Source organism: Artemia franciscana, chromosome 20, assembly GCF_032884065.1.
Source record: "Artemia franciscana chromosome 20, ASM3288406v1, whole genome shotgun sequence".
Classification (NCBI taxonomy): domain Eukaryota; kingdom Metazoa; phylum Arthropoda; class Branchiopoda; order Anostraca; family Artemiidae; genus Artemia; species Artemia franciscana.
Genome location: NC_088882.1, coordinates 32,961,363 through 32,977,693, shown reverse-complemented (window position 1 = coordinate 32,977,693; position 16,331 = coordinate 32,961,363). Strand labels below are relative to the sequence as shown.

At 34.5% G+C, this 16,331-nt stretch overlaps 1 protein-coding gene across 1 annotated transcript in view; it reads left to right on the top strand.

Annotated features, from left to right (window-relative positions):
• Positions 1–425: 425 nt before the first annotated feature.
• The window catches only part of LOC136040136 (U4/U6 small nuclear ribonucleoprotein Prp31-like), a 59,072-nt gene continuing 43,166 nt past the window's right edge, over positions 426–16,331 (top strand). Inside the window, exons 1-2 of the mRNA XM_065724247.1 lie at positions 426–698; positions 15,388–15,579. Of these exons, the coding sequence (XP_065580319.1) occupies positions 506–698; positions 15,388–15,579 (385 nt within the window). The 5' untranslated portion in view covers positions 426–505. The remainder of the gene's footprint in view (positions 699–15,387; positions 15,580–16,331) is intronic.

The window sequence follows — 16,331 nt, the reverse complement described above, 5'->3', positions numbered from 1 at the left end:
TGCTCTTGAGCAATCGAAATTTGATTTGAAGACGAACGAAGAGCAAAGAGCACTGTAGTTTTTTCTTTGGAATTCAAGAAAACACAAAAACAAAAGGTTTTGTAAAGTAAAGACAAAGGAAGTTCAAATATTGGTTAAATAAATAAAAAGGCTCTTTATGTTGAGAAAAGATTTTAGATCGTAATATCAGTTTTTGATTGGAATTTTTTTTTGTCTAAATTCTGTTTCTTTATGAAATAATCAAAGGTTTAATGTCTTACCTCAGGGTGTCCAACGCGTCTTTTTGGCGTAAAGCCTATCATTATTTATCACTGATTTTTCGGTGATTCTTTAGGCGATTCTGGTGAAATGTAGGTGATTTTCTTGGTGAAAAGCTGGTGATTTTTATTTACTTGAGGTCGCAACCCTGTTTCAGGACACTGGAATTTTCAAACCAATACCTCATTGTCGAACCTGGCTCATTGAAAAAAGTTGCTTTTGATACCTCATTATAAGTGATTCCAGAATGTCATTGGCTGATGAACTTCTTGCTGACTTAGAGTCCAATGAACATATTGAAGATGGGACTCAAATTAAAGAAGAGCCAATGGAAGTCGATCCCTTTAAAACAGAAGACATTGAAGAGTTCAAAGTTCCCTTTCTGCCAAACGCTATTGAAGCAACTGCCAGACTACAAGCCAAAATAAAAAAAGAGAAGGGTAAATTTTACTATGTTGAAATAATGCCTGTTTTTAAAACTTTATATGATTGCTTAGTTTAGGCTGGTAAGTTCTATGGTAGACTTAAGTGTGTATAGATTGATCTGTCAGTTAGGAAACACTATAAAATTCTGAAAACAATGTTAAAAGTTCTACTATACTTGCTCATTCCAATAATTCCCAAAAGCACTTTGCTTTACTTTCCTTCCAAACCACCTAATCTGTTAATATATAGCCTAACATGAATTATACACTTCCTATGCACTTTGTCATAAACCATTTTTTGGCAAAATTCTAGTTTATTGACTTCTTGCTATCTTGGAAAGGGGTTAGGTCAGAAAAATGAAACTTCAGGGGATAGGTCTACAGGTGAAAGTATAACCTGGGAAGGTAATTAAAGCACTCAGTTCCTCTCCTTCTCCCTCTAGAGGGCCCTGAAATTTGTCTATATGACAGCTTTATACCTGTTGAAACTTTGACAAAACAACATTTAACTTTAATTTTCAGTTACCAGCTGCTTTTTCTCTGCCTTTAGTTCTGAAAATGCAATTCCTGTCATTTGAGTAGATAGAATTTTGATCCATATCAATGTTTGTTTTTTTTTCAAAATTTAGGAAATGTATTTGCATATCTTTAAAACCTTATAAATTGGGATTGAGCAATGTTGTGAAGCTGAAAACAATTTTGTTGTACTTCATTCAAGCAAAAGATCTGTTTTGCAAGGTTTCACTTTTATAACACATGTATTTTTAAAGGTCAGAACCCTCTAGAGGGATAGGGAGTTGAGTTAGGTACTTCAAAATACCTTCCCATGACATTCTTTAGCCTGTAGACCCATCCCTGAAAGTTTCATTTTCCTAACCTAAGCCCTTTCCAAGAAGAAGTCACTAAACTAGAATTTTACCTTTTTTTTTTTTTTTGTTTCAACTTAATATCTGTAGAAGCAACATCAACAAAGTTAAGAAAAAAAAATACAGTGTTTCCTTCTTAGATAAGATAAGACATTTATTACAGAAATAATTGCTATTTCAACCCCTTAAGAGCTAAAAATTAATTTTGAAGTCAATTTTAAAGTTTTACACTGCTTGATAAGGGTCTTCCTGTTGACATGATTCTTCTTGATCTGTCCAAAGCATTTGACAAGGTTTGTCACAAATTCCTCACTATCAAACTAAAGGCTGCAGGTGTTAATGAAGGTGGTGTACAGTGGATTATGGGCTTCCTCTCTGAAAGATCACAGAGTGTCAGAGTTTTGATTCACAAGGAACTCCTCATTTCTCTTCTCCCTCAACTGTATTAAGTGGCGTGCCCCAGGGCACTATTCTTGGACCAACACTTTTCAACTTCTATGGCACTGATCTACTCACCCTTCTTTCAAATCTTATTACCCTTTATGCTGATGACTCAAAACTAGTTGGAAAAGCAGCTACTTCCTCTGACCAGCAATCAATTTAAGCAGATATTGACCATCTTGGCTGATGGGCTAGCATGTGGCTCCTTGCTTTTAATGTTGACAAATGCTGTGTTATCCATTTTGGCAAACACAACAAGCATCATAAGTATTTCCTTCAAGACAACTTCCTTTCTGCTGTTTCTAATGAAAGAGATCTTAGGGTTATTGTTGATCACCAATTAAAGTTTAGCAGCCATGCTAAGTCTGTTCCATCTTCTGCAAATAAATCCCTTGGTATCATAAAAAGAACAATCTCCAGCCAACACCCAAGAGTTTTTATGAAGTTATATAAGGTGCTTGTACAACCATGTCTGGAAGTTGAAATGTCATTGGCAGCCCCTTTTTTTTCAAAAAAGATAAGAAGTTACTTGAGGATGTCCAGCATTGTGCCACTAAGATGGTTAGCAACATAAATAAATTTCCATACAAAGCAAGACTACATCATTTGAAACTGCCATCACTGACATACCAAGGGAAAAGGATTGATATGATTTTAACCCAAAAATCCTTTCTAAAAACACCCTTCATGGTCTCTGCACAGCCTTTGCATTATGGTACTAGATGACATTCAATGAAGCTTCCCATGCAGCATTCCATGAGTAGACATACAAGTCATTTCTTCAGTCAAAGAGTCATCAATCTGTGGAATCAAATGTCTGAGGAAACAGTTTCTGGAACTTCAACTAACAAGTTCAAGTCCCACCTTGATAAGGAATGACTCTGCCAGGAGTTCCTTTACAATTGGGAAGCTGCAGAGTCCTCCACAAGAGTCTGAATCAACAACCACAACCTACACCAACCAAATTTTTTTCCATCACTGGAGCATCATAAGGATAGAAAACCCTTATGTTGCTCCAAGCTGTGATTTAGGTAATAAAAAAGGTGAAAAAAAATCATAAAAATTAAAAATAAATAAATAAAAAGACAAAAAATAGAAGTGTTAAATTTTGGCAGTACCATATAATACAAGAGAGAAAATTCCATGGTTATATGTATTTTTTTTCTTCAATGAAATGGACAGAATTATTTTTATTTAGGTTTGAAGGTAAATCATAATGCATAAAACAAGGAAGGAACAGTCTAGGTAATAGCCTAAGAAGGGTAAAATCTAGGTAAGGAGTGTCTGTGGAGAGTTGCATTTAAAGAAAAAGGGAGGCCAAAGATAATTCAGTAAATATATGACTGTCCACATTATTGAGTTACCAATAAAGTGGCCATACCACTTGATGTCTTTTTTTATGCTCTTTATAAATATAATAATCACATCTATTGCAAATTCAAATTTAAGCACTTTTTGACCTAATCTAACCTAAACTAACCTTATTATAAATAATTTTGGCACTGAGAAAATGTAGTAATATCTTGTCAGAAAATAACCAATAACTCATACTTTAATTGAGAATTAGTCATTTTTAAGAGCTGAAAAAGTGCTTTAATATGAATTTTGCAATAGAAGCAATTATATTGGTAAGTCAATCTTCAGAAGAAGAGAAGTCAATAATATAGACAGTCACATATTTACCAATTCTTCTTCTTTAAGCATTTCTAACATTGCTTTTCCATAAGGGGGAAGACTTTAAGGACTTCCCCTAAAGGACTTTACCTTACCTTTGAAAAGTTTTTGCAGATCTCTTTTCTTGCAGATTCAATTTTATCTGACTCTTTGCTAAAGATACCAGGGTATCAAACTATGTAAGCATATTTGAGACAGTGATAGACATAGGGAGCATAAATCCTTTAGTTAGATGTGTGATTATTTTATTTAAGAATTAACGACGCTTCTTGACTACTAAGGTCCCTGCGTCAGCTGTGCAGTGCATTCCTGCAGCATGATTCGATCTTTGGGTCCCATATTACCAAGCTAAGGTCAAATCCACTGCGCCACCACAGGACAGATGTGTGCTACCCTGATATCACATCCTCTTTCAAAATGTACAATAATAATTGCCATTAAGCTGTAATTATGTCCTAGCCCTCATAATAAGGCAAGATATGGCCATAGGCTACATACAATTGCGATTACTATACCTAGAAAAAAGATTAAATAAATGATTAATACATCATAGAAAATTTCTGTTTTATATCTGATGTTTGCTTTATAAATAAATCAAGACACTTACGAGGATGCTATCTTATGTCAATTTATAGTTTTTTACATTATTTTATTAAATAGATGCTTAACACATGCCTCTTTTTGTCTTTTTATGACCTGACCTAAATACACTATTTGTTTTGTTTGAAATTCCATTTTGAGCCCTTAATGGTAATATCTTGTCCCCTATTTTGTCTTTAGAAAATGTATATCAAAGGTTTAGAAAACCAGAGCTAGTAAGAACTAAAAATATACACAAGTCCGGGGTATGTCAGTTAGAGATGATAATGGTGTGGGCATTTGTTGCATCCCATTGTAGGACTATTACCATACCAACCATTTAGTTGCCCATTCTTTGATAAGATTTGCTTTGAAACTATCATTGGCTGTTGAATTCATAGTTGTTTTGCTCAAGAGACTCCTAATGTGGGTAGAGCAGAAATACTTCATTTTTTACATGTTCAAAGGTCTGAAAATACAGGAGAATTAGATTTAAAAATTATTCTAAAATGAAAAAGGGAAAGCATGGTACCTATGCAGAGTTTGTGATAAATTTGGAGATATTTTTTTTTTATCAAGCTATAAATTGGATGAACAAAACACTTCAGACCTTTTTTTTCAAAATATAACCATCATTTTACTCAGAAATTAAATGGACCCTTTAAGATGATACCTTTAACTCTTATTTTCTGCAGTTTAGTTTGAGTTTTATTTTCTTTAACTCTAGGTTTTGGTCATGATATATTAGTCTCAAATACATAATAATTGAAAGTATAATATATTAAAGGGTGCTTATGGATTATACTGCCAACACACAAATTTATGCTGTGTAAAACTCAAGAACAATGATTTTATCCATCTATATTAAGAAACAATTAACTTATGCTCTGTTGAAGATAAGTGGCAGGTGACAGAATACATTGGAATTATATAATTTGGGCTATATATTTTGCACATTAGGGGGTGAGGGTTAGGTTAGTTAAGGTCAGATTACCCCCTCCCCCCCCTAATGTGCAAATATATACCCGAAATTTATTTCTAAAGTATTATATTTTCATGATATTTTGGTATTTTTCATTAGGATTAACCTAACTTTATTTCTTGAGTGTTGACAGTATGATACAAAAGTACCAATTAAAGGAATTGATTTTTTTGCCAGGAATCATTACTATTTAAAAATTTGTTGAATTTTGCTTCATTTGGTATGTAAAAATTTAGAACTGTTTTTCCTTCAGAATTTTATTTTGCATATAACCTTTTATCTTCAAATGTATTCCCCTCCTCCTCCCCTCACCATTGCTACTCTGGTACCCTATGCTGCAATATTTTTGGTGGGCGTCCATGCTTGATTTATGGGTTCAACTGCAGTCTAAGATCTTTTTATGGTATAGGAAAGTTGTTAAATAAAGGAATGAAATTTTACAGAATAGATATTCTGCTGAAATTAGGGCATTGGAATTTTTTTTTCAATACCTAGACCTACCACCACAACATCTAATGCTTAAGTAATTAATAACCTTTTATGATTTATTTATTTATTTAGTATTACGAATAGCGGTAAGCATCAATACTTGTCGCAAAAACACAAAATCATAATACTAATCTAAAGTAAATTGGCAACAACAAACTAAACAGCAAAAACTTCTAAATAACATGACACTACACAACAAAAGCATCTAAATAAAAAGGCGTATTTACTAATGCACTCTTAAAAATTCGAACACTCTCTGCCTCGACAACCTCCAAAGGCAAACCATTCCATGGTCTGGCAACTCTACTAACAAAAGATAATTGACCAATTTTTTTCAGTGGTTTTGGGGGATATAATTTATAATCATGCTGACGAGTAGAGTGATAATGGCTAAATTTAAAAAATAAATTTGGATCAACATCATCCACTCCTTTAATTATACGAAACACATTTACAAGGTCATTGCAACGTCTACGAAACTTCAACGACGGGAGTTGAAGCCTAGAAAGTCTCTGCAGATAGGAAAGGTGCTGAAGGTATGGGACCAATCTAGTGGCCCTTCTCTGAAACTTTTCTATCCTATGCTCATCCGTTAGACTTAATGGAAACCAAACAGAAGTATTATACTCAAGAAGAGGGCGGACCATTGATTTCTATAGTAGTAAGAAATTACGAAGGTTAAACCTACTAAAACTTCTCCTTATAGACGATAAACAATAATTTGCATTCTTTACAATTTCCGAAACATGTTTATCAAATTTCAATTGGGTATCAAAGTAAACGCCAAGGACCCGCACTATTTCGTTAGAAGGGATTCGTATGCCAGACAGCTGGTAAGTATGCACAGTTGGGAGTTTACGAGCATAGTGTAGAATAACACACTTAGAAGGGTTTCTGAACATGGAATTAGATTCGCACCTATAAGTTAGAGAGTCAAGATCCTCCTGTAAAAGTTGCACCTTGTTTTGGTCTCGTATTGGTAGATAAAGTTTTACATCATCCGCAAACATCTTGACAGTAGAATGCTGAACAGAGGAAGGCAGATCATTAATAATTAAAGAAAATAAAATTGGACCCAGGCAACTACCCTGGGGGACTCCACTTAACACATCAATTGAGGATGACATAGCTTCACCAACAACAACCTGCTGAGTTCTTCCATTTTGATAATCAGCAATAAATGCAATTGTTTTTTTTACCCAATTTATAAGCTACACATTTTTTAAGAAGGCTGGGTATTGAGACTTTGTTGAATGCCTTTGAGAAGTCGATGTAAATGCAGTCAAAGGGTATAGCTAAATTGGCAAAACGTAGAAAGTCCAAAATAACCTCAAGAAGCTGAGCATTACAAGACCTATTTTTTCGAAAACCATGCTGAGCAGGATTCCAAAGATGATTTCCGTCAAAATACTTTTGAACGCGTGAAACAATCAACTTTTCCATCACTCGGTAAAAAATAGGCATGATTGAAATTGGCCGATAGTTTTGAAAATCTGACCTGGAGCCACTTTTGTGAAGTGGCTTTACCAAGGCCTTCTTCCATCCTGACGGACACAGTCCGTGCGCCAAAGATAAGTTAAATAAATAGGTAAGTGGTTCTGCAATTTCATGAGCAATTGGTCTTATCATTATGTTCGGGAAACCGTCTATATCAGGCGCTTTAGACGTATCCAATTTTTTAAGAATAGTATAAACATCAGTCAATGAGAAATCTGAATCATCAAATGGAACAAGAATGTCCGACGACGCAATCGAATCTACTTGAGATGCAAAATTAGCTTCATTTGAATGAATTGGCTGTGTTTTAACAAAAACTGAAGAAAAAATTTTGTTAAAAATAAGAGCCTTCTCAGAATCATTATCAATCTTTTGATGTGTATCCTGATGTGTGAACGTAGATGAAGATGGTGCAAGGTTAGGCATATTCCTATTTACATATTTCCAAAATATTTTAGGTGATGCGGTGCTTGAGTGAATAATACGCGACTCAAGCTCTTCACAATTAGCCCTAAGAAGCCAAGTGACCTTGTTTCTCGCTAGTGAATACGCATGCCATTCACCTGAATCCTCTTGCAACTGAGAATCCAAATGCCCTTGTCTGACTACTTTACTATGTCGTGACTCAATATAAGACCGCCAAAGACTATACGTATTGCTTGGAGTATGCGTCTCGGAAGTTTAGGATTATTTCTGCGACCGGAAAAATTCTTCACCAAAGGAACAAATTTATCCCTACATTCCCTCAACACTTTTTTTTACAAAATCAAACGCGGTGTCCGGAGAAACATGATTATTTTTTAGTTCATACATGATATTAATAGATGAAATAAATTGTCGCATTGATTCATAATCGGCTATAATCCTGAGACAAAAGTAATAGAATTAAAAAAATGTGGTAGAATTTAATTTAACATTCAAAACTTTTCTTAAATATAATATTCTTACCATAAAACTGCAGCCCCTCCCCACTGCCCCTTCTAATGAGACAAAAATAAGCTATGGATTCTATTCAAATTCAAGGAATTGTTGATTAAAACAGAAGAGACCCCAAAACATGATGCATAAAAAATTTTATGTTATAGCTGAATGTAAAAATTCTGTTATTATTTCTGGATTGTTTTCTTGTAAAGTTTTATATTATTTTCAGCCTTTTTTTTTATACAAATGGTTGGTTTTTGTTTCTTACTCTGCTGCCTGATATCTGTATTTGGAGATCGATCAAACAGTTTGTGGTAATGAACTGTAAGTTACTCAACCTAACAGGAACCACAAACAAAAAAGCTGTTTTTGTTTTTGGTATTCTTTTTTTTTTTACTAGATGATTTATCTCTTCTGAAAAATCTCTTCTCACAAGATGTATGTATCTCTTTTCTTCTGCAAGAAGAGATCTATTCTTCTCATGCTGCTGCTTTTTAAAACTTGTTTGACCTAAAAGCTCATTGAGTTTCAATGTTGCTATGTGAAAATTATGTTTCAAGTCATTTTTATGGTATGTCCTTGTGGACAAGTTTTTACTTACCCCTTTTCTCTTAGACTGAAAGGGAATATTTTGCCCAAATCTTGCATAAATAGCCAAATTCTCTCAAAAAAGTTTATTCATCAGTTGGAAGAATATTAAAAGGGCTGGTACCCATCAAGGTGTCATACAGTTAAAGCAGGTAATGGGAAAGCTGGAACATGGAAGACTAGCAGCCTAAAACAGCCAGGCTAAAATGTAGCAGCAATTCTCAGTTCATTTTGGGATTAGATTAAGACACAACTAATGTCACAGCTTCATAATCATAATGCATGTGACTGCCAGGCTGCCAATCAATACTGTTCTCCCAGAAAATTAAATGGTGCTTTTTATAGTTTTAATATAGTGATCAATGAGCATCAGACATGCAATTGGGTTTGCATTATATTTACAACTCCATCAATAAAATAAGCAGTAAACAATACACGGTATATTTCTGACTTTGAATACTATACTCCTTTAGCAATATTAGAGTAAACATGATACAATACTTTTGGTAAAAAGATACATATAAAATTTAGTGTGTGATATTTATTGTTTGTTTACGACTTGCCACTGAATTGAATCGCATTGTTAATTGTAATTCAGAAAACTTTTGATATTTCTAACTGTAAGCTATGCTAAGTTATATTTTTTACTTTTTTGTAAATGTTATAAAAATACCGTTTGCTCATAGCAAAACAGTCAAAACACAAGTTGTGCTGCTAAAGTGTTGACAACTTTTGAAATTCTGCTGCTAACAGCTTTTGAACTTTATGCACACCTGCCTATGACAAGCTAATATAAGATTTAAACCATTAATTGGTGGTTTCCAAACAAACTTCAACTTTGCCAACTAGACTTACAAAGGTTATATTGTAAAAGAGGTAAATTACCCATGTCTAGTGGCCTTTCTATGCAACAAAAGTCTTAAAGTATTTAGTCTTAAAGTCTTAAGACTTTAAATATAGATTTACAGTTTACCATCTTGAAAATCCAGAAAATTCCTTTTTACTGCTGTATCTCTTCTTTCTTTTTGCCCAAGAGATGATCTTACTAAGTAAAATATCACAGATAACTACGCTAATTTGAACGAAAATCCATGTCTAATCTGTTTATTAATCAGGGAAGAGATTGTACTACAACAAAGTGACGTTTTCTACCATAGATCAATAATTTGATCAAAATACCAATGAGTAAAAATTCTGATAGTCAGAAGACTAAAAACTATTTAAAGGTGTAAGTAAAATCCCCCCCCCCCCAAAAAAAAAATTGTACACCCTATATATCTATGCAACCCGATTTGTTCCCAGTTGAGGTTCCCTTTATTCTTGAACTTTAAGAAAGTTGTCTTAGAGATCTGAAATTTTAATCAGATCAACAAAAAAAGAACATTCCACTCTAAGAATCAATCCAATTATATTTTCTTGAAACATGTTTATTGTTGATAAGCTTAATGCAATTTTTCTTAGCCAATCCTTGTACTACCCCCTTCCATACTAAGATTTCTGAACCTTAGCAACTTGAACATACTTGAAAGTTGAATAAACTTGCAATAAATTTCAGAGCATTTTTTCTATGAGGTATTGGTTAATATTGAAGATCACTAACTGTCACACCTTGGCTAAGTTTCCAGAAACTTAATAAATAAAATTTCCCTTCTTCTCCGAGAAATAAATTGCTGCTGACCCTTGTTTTATTTATGTTTGTTTATGGTTATTGTTTTTATTTAATCATTTTTAAGCAAAGTCCAAAAAAAATGTTACTTCAACTTACATTGTCAATCATCATCTCTAGAATGAAGAATAGAGTTCAGTCACAACCATTTTTTTTAAATAGTGCTGCACTTTTCTTCCTTTTCATTGATTAGAGATTGCTGTAACACAATAAAGAAGAAAGGTGATGATGAACAAAAACAAAGTAAAACAAAATCAGCAGTTAGAAGACCAGCAACAGCAAGGATCCCATTGAGTTGTAAACAAAAGGCTTGTCCTTATTGTTGGCAACTGTCATTTAAGCAAGACAACTGTGAAACAACAAAATCCAAAATCAGACTCAAAACAAGGAGTTTTGACTGCATGCCTCAATCTTCTAACTTGGACTTTGCATTTACAAAAAGGTAGCATGAAAATGACCTTCAAATTGTTAGGCTCTAACCACAAAGATTTTTTTTTTCAGCTTGCCTAGTGATCAGAACCGAAGGTCATTCACCAAAGCTATTAAGTATGTAAAAAAGGAACTCTTTCTTCTCTACCCACATTAGGAGTCTCTTGAGCAAGACAACTGTGAATTCAACATCCATTGATACCTTCAAAGCAAATCTTAACAAAGAGTGGGCAACTAAATGGTTGGTGTGGTAATTGCCCTTCAATGGGATGTAACAAATGCCCACACCATTATCATCTCTAACTGACATACCCTGGACTTGTGTATATTTTTAATTCTTGCTAGTTAAGGTGATCACTCTGGTTTTCTAAACCTTTGATATACATTTTTCTAAAGACAAAATAGGGGACAAGATATTACCATTAAGGGCTCCTTCAATGGGAACGTATTATCATTAAGGGCTCCTTCAACTACCATTAAGGGCTCCTAACAAAGAGTGGGCAACTAAATGGTTGGTGTGGTAATTGCCCTTCAATGGGATGTAACAGATGCCCATATCATTATCATCTCTAACTAACATACTCTGGACTTGTCTATATTGCTTGCAACTGCTACTTATGGTGATCCAAGGTTATCACTCTGGTTTTCTGAACCTTTGATATACAATTTCTACAGACAAAAATATGGGACAAGGTATCACCATTAAGGGCTCAAAAGGAAATTTTGAAACAGAACAAATAGTGTATTTAGGTCAGATCATAAAAAGACCAAAAGATACATGTGTTCTTATTTTGTCTGGATGTCTGGATTTTATTTAATCTTTTGTGTAAGCATAGTAATCACTACTGTATGTAGCCTAGGACCATATCTTGCCTTATTGGTCTCCCACTTGCCCTGGTCAATATTTAGCAACTTTTTTGTAATTGTAAAATATTGGAAATAAGCCTATCTGCAAGACTAAGAATATGAAATGTATGTTTTCAAGATTAAGAATATGAAATGTATGTTTTCAAGATTAAGAATATGAAATGTATGTTTCTATATCCATCTTATTCTGGGATGATATTTGCAGCAGCTCCAAGATTATTCACAAGATGTTCTAGTGCCATGATTATGGCCCTGCTGATGTTATAGAGACATTATGAAATAGTCTCTCACCCATCATAATGCAACCTTCTCATTCATTTTAGACCCATCAACAAAAATTGGAAGTGGTCTTTACATTTAGTTTTATTAAGTTCAGCAATTTTATTCTGGATGAATTCACTGGGAGTAAATTCACTTGTCCACTTTGAGAAATTAGCATTCATTGTGGAGAGAGGCTCCATGGAAGGGTTTGGGGGAAAGTGGGGTAATAGACCTTGCTGGAATTGAAAATTTCATTTACGTAATGACAAACTTTTGTGAAATGCATCAATACATGGATGGATATCTTAAGCAGTAATGCAGTTATACATACTGGCATGTTAATAAATTGAGAGGAAGTAGTCTATCTGGACCAGTCCCAGTTGAAGATCAGAGGGGGCCACAATTATTGATGAGGAAATAGTTAAAGAGAGCTGGTGGCTTCAATTTTTGACAAGTAATTGAATTGAAGAGACCTTCTTTCATTTATTGTTAATAGGCCACTGTCTTTAAGATGAAACTTAGTAATTCGTAGTTTCCTAAGAATTTTTTCTTAGGAAACCTTTCCTAAGGTGGATTATATCATTTGATGGCTCATTTTTTGCATCTGGGTCTTTGCACAAGCACCACATAATATGAGCCCAAAATTAAGTTGAGCTCTTATTTGGGATTTACAGAACTGGAGCAAGTATTCTCATTCTAGCCCCAGGGTGCGGATAATAGCCTTTATATTATTCTGATTGTCCTATAGAATTTTTTTTTATTGTAGTTTTAATGTGAAGTTGGAAAATGAGTTTTTTTTGTGTCACATATAAGACTTTGGTAATTTCTGAGTTCTTTTTGGTAATTTTGGTAATTTCTACCCTCAAGTATGACAATTTCATTTAGCGTTGGTTTTGCATTAACTGTTTTACCCTTGTGGTGGAATTGGATGATTGTTGACTTGGAAGGTGCAATGGTGAAGCCACATTTTTGGAAAAAAAATTAATTTGAATTGCAACTTTTACAACTTTGAATGTGAAGTCTCAAAGGTACTACCAGTTGTCCATAAAAGCAGTTCATCAGAACATTGTATATTAGTGTGGGGGAGGTTCATGTCCCACAGAAATAGGAAGAACAGGAAGCTGCTCAGGACCGACCCCAGGGAAGGCCTTTGGTTATTATATTTTGGGTGAAGAGGCTGTACCTACAAGAACAATAAGACATCTATATTTAATGAAGGACCTTATGAAAGATAAAAACTTCGGGATAATCCAAGATTTGCAAGTTGTGCAACATGGATCTGGTGGTTCACATTGTCATACCACACCTTCAAAATCTAGAAAAGCAGGCACTAGGGGATTTTTTAGATAGACATTCATTAATGGCATTTGTAAAGGAAACAAAAGCAACTGCAACTGCAATTTGTAAAGGAAACCAGTTTGAGTATGGTGTATTATGTTGTTTTTCTCTAAACGTTAACAGATATTTTTCTCCGTAACTTTTCCCAGCACAGGAGTAATAATGATAGCTCTATAAGAAACAGGGTTGGAAAACTGGGATAGACAGAGGCTATAAAAAAGAATTTAAACTAAATTGGAACTTTATGGGAGGTGGAAAAGAGTGAATATTGTAATAGGTATGAGTGGAGAAGGAATTTGTGCAGGTGTATGTGTCTCAGGCAGCTTGGTGTTACGGTGAAGCGTTAGTATCAGTAATATTAGAAACAATATGCTTGTCATTATCATTCGTAGCATCAAACATCATTGGTCTATGAGTTGGACCATGCATACCAGAGCTTTTAGCAGCACTCGCATTAAAATTTTGTTGAAGCAGTAGATAATAATATGGTACCACGAGAGGTGGTTTTAGGGGCGGACGAGAGCTCAAATCCTAGTGTATCCAATGATTTGGTCTAGGACGGGGTCAGTGGTTTGACTCTGTAAGCTCAGTCAGAGTCGACTTAGCTCTAGATGGGTACCTGGAGAAATCTGAGGAAGGTAAGCAGGAAAGATATGTGAAAGCACGGGATGAGTGGCACCCATCCCCCCCATTTTACTTCCTGGGTGATGGGTCTTGAGACGGAAATCAGCACCGTTGGTTTGGACTTTAAGGGTCTTGTACCGTATCCTGTACCTTCTTTTTACCTAGAGGAGGCACTTGCCCTGGGCGCAAAAATTTTAAGGGGTGCCAGATTTCAAATGAATATTCTAAGTAAAAAAAGTTGAATAATAATAATTAAATAGTCTAAATAGTAGATGAAAAATAAATGATTGATTAATTACTAATATGAAAATAATTTATTAATAAATGATTTTTTTACTCGAAAATTTTGTTGGAGACAGTGGAGGGTTCCAATCAAGATTTCTACCTGGGTGCAAGAGATGTCAGAAATGCCATAGGGTTGCCACAGGGGAGAGCTTGGAGGAAAGTAGCGTTAGAACTCATCGTGATTTTCATCTTCAGCCTTGTTTATCATAGGTTAAAAGGCAAGAAGAGCTATCTTCCCTCTTTTCATATTTATGATCGCTCTCAAAAGCAAAGGTGAAACAGGTAAGCTGTTGATAACAAGTCCAACCTCCCCTCTTTTTTGGGCTCTGCCACAACGGAGTGGTGTCTCTCTTCCTCCAGTATCTTCTTTGCTGCTTCCTATCAGGGGTCATTCTGTTATTTCTATAACTGTCAGTTTATAATTTTATATATTTTCTTTTGTTATATTGTACCTTTGAACCAGGCTGGTTCAACATCAGGACATGCTGTCAACATTGATACCAGCTTGGTCAGCAGTGTTCACAGGGGTCCTGTTTTAAGCAGACTTGGGTCCATGAATAATAGCAAATGGGGTATCCATGGCTGTATTTCTAGTTTCACTTGTTGCAACAGATTTCATGGGAGGGGGGGACTAATCCATCCACCCCCGCTGTAATTCACCAGTGACCTGCTGGATACCCACAGGCACATGAAATCTATTCTGCATGTGCTATGAAGAAATTGAAGCCGACTTTAGACGAGCACTAAGTAGGTTATCCCTAAATAGGGTTAGAAGACGTTTTAAAAAAAGATTTAAAAGGTGTAGGATTCTTAGAGGAAGACAAAGACCATGACTTTTAAGATAACAGGATGAAAAAGAGTGTGTGCAGCCCCAGGTAGGTCAATGCTGCAATGATTAGCTAGTAATAGAAGTAGTAGGCTATAGTTACTTTGGCTGATTAACTATAATTTCTTTAGTTATACTACTTTTAGATGACCATATAAATTCTATAAACAATATCTAGATTAATATCCAATGGTGCTTGATTAATATTGTATGACTGAATATAATATCTGGGATAAACGATTTTTAGCTACAGTAATGTTTATTTAAGTATTATTAGTATGCTAGTTTGTTGTTAGTATTTATATCAGTATGTAAATATAATATCAGGGTTTATTCTTTAATAATTTAAGTTACTTTTATGTTTATTTCAGGATTGACTTCTGCCACTGAGATAGCCAAAATTTATGGCTCACAGAGGCTAAAAGGGATAATTGAAGAGATTGAGCAATTCATTGGCAAGGATAGAAAAACTGAAGACATTTCTGGCCCTGTAGAAGCAGACCCTGAATACATGCTCATTGTGGACGCTAATGCACTCACTGTGGATATTGATAATGATCTTGGTTAGTTTTTTAACCTTTTCTTCTATGGACAGCAATAAATTTCCTTTAAAAACTTTAAGTTAAAAGGCGACGTATACTAGCATTACATTTAGCTTGAAATTATGTTACAATGATTTGTGACTCCATCCACCATAGTATCTTCAGGCAGGAGTGGGGAGGATCTTGAACTAAAAGGAAAGAGTTTTTACAAAGATATTTTAGAAACATGATGATGTATAAATACAACCATAGTTTGTCTTGAGGGAAGGGGGATCCCAAAACTTTCCTGTTGTAATTTTTTTCTGGTAGTCTTTCTGCTTTTGCCATAACTTTCCTTACTTTTCTCTTCTTTTTTCTTTACACTTTATTTACTCTTGGTTCTTTTGCAATGATTTTTCTTGATATCTCCTTCTTTTTATTTTTATTTAAAACAATTTATGTCTTGTGATATATAAGGATGGCAGTCTATTTTGACAGTAAATAACTGTCTATTTTGTCTTGTGGGGGTGAAGCTTTTCTTTGTGTAAAATGTTTGTGGTGCTATTTATTTTTTTTTTGGTTTTAATGACTACTATTAAAATTTAGAGAAAAAGATTGAAACAACCTTCATAATATCACCCTTCAGGAGTATCATAACAATATAGGATCATCATCAGAACTAAGGAACATTATCGAAACTAAGGAATATCGTAGAAATTCAGGAACATCGACAGAGATTTGGACCAGGACGTGAGCCTATATTGCGTCGTTGATACCACAAAATTTTGTATCAT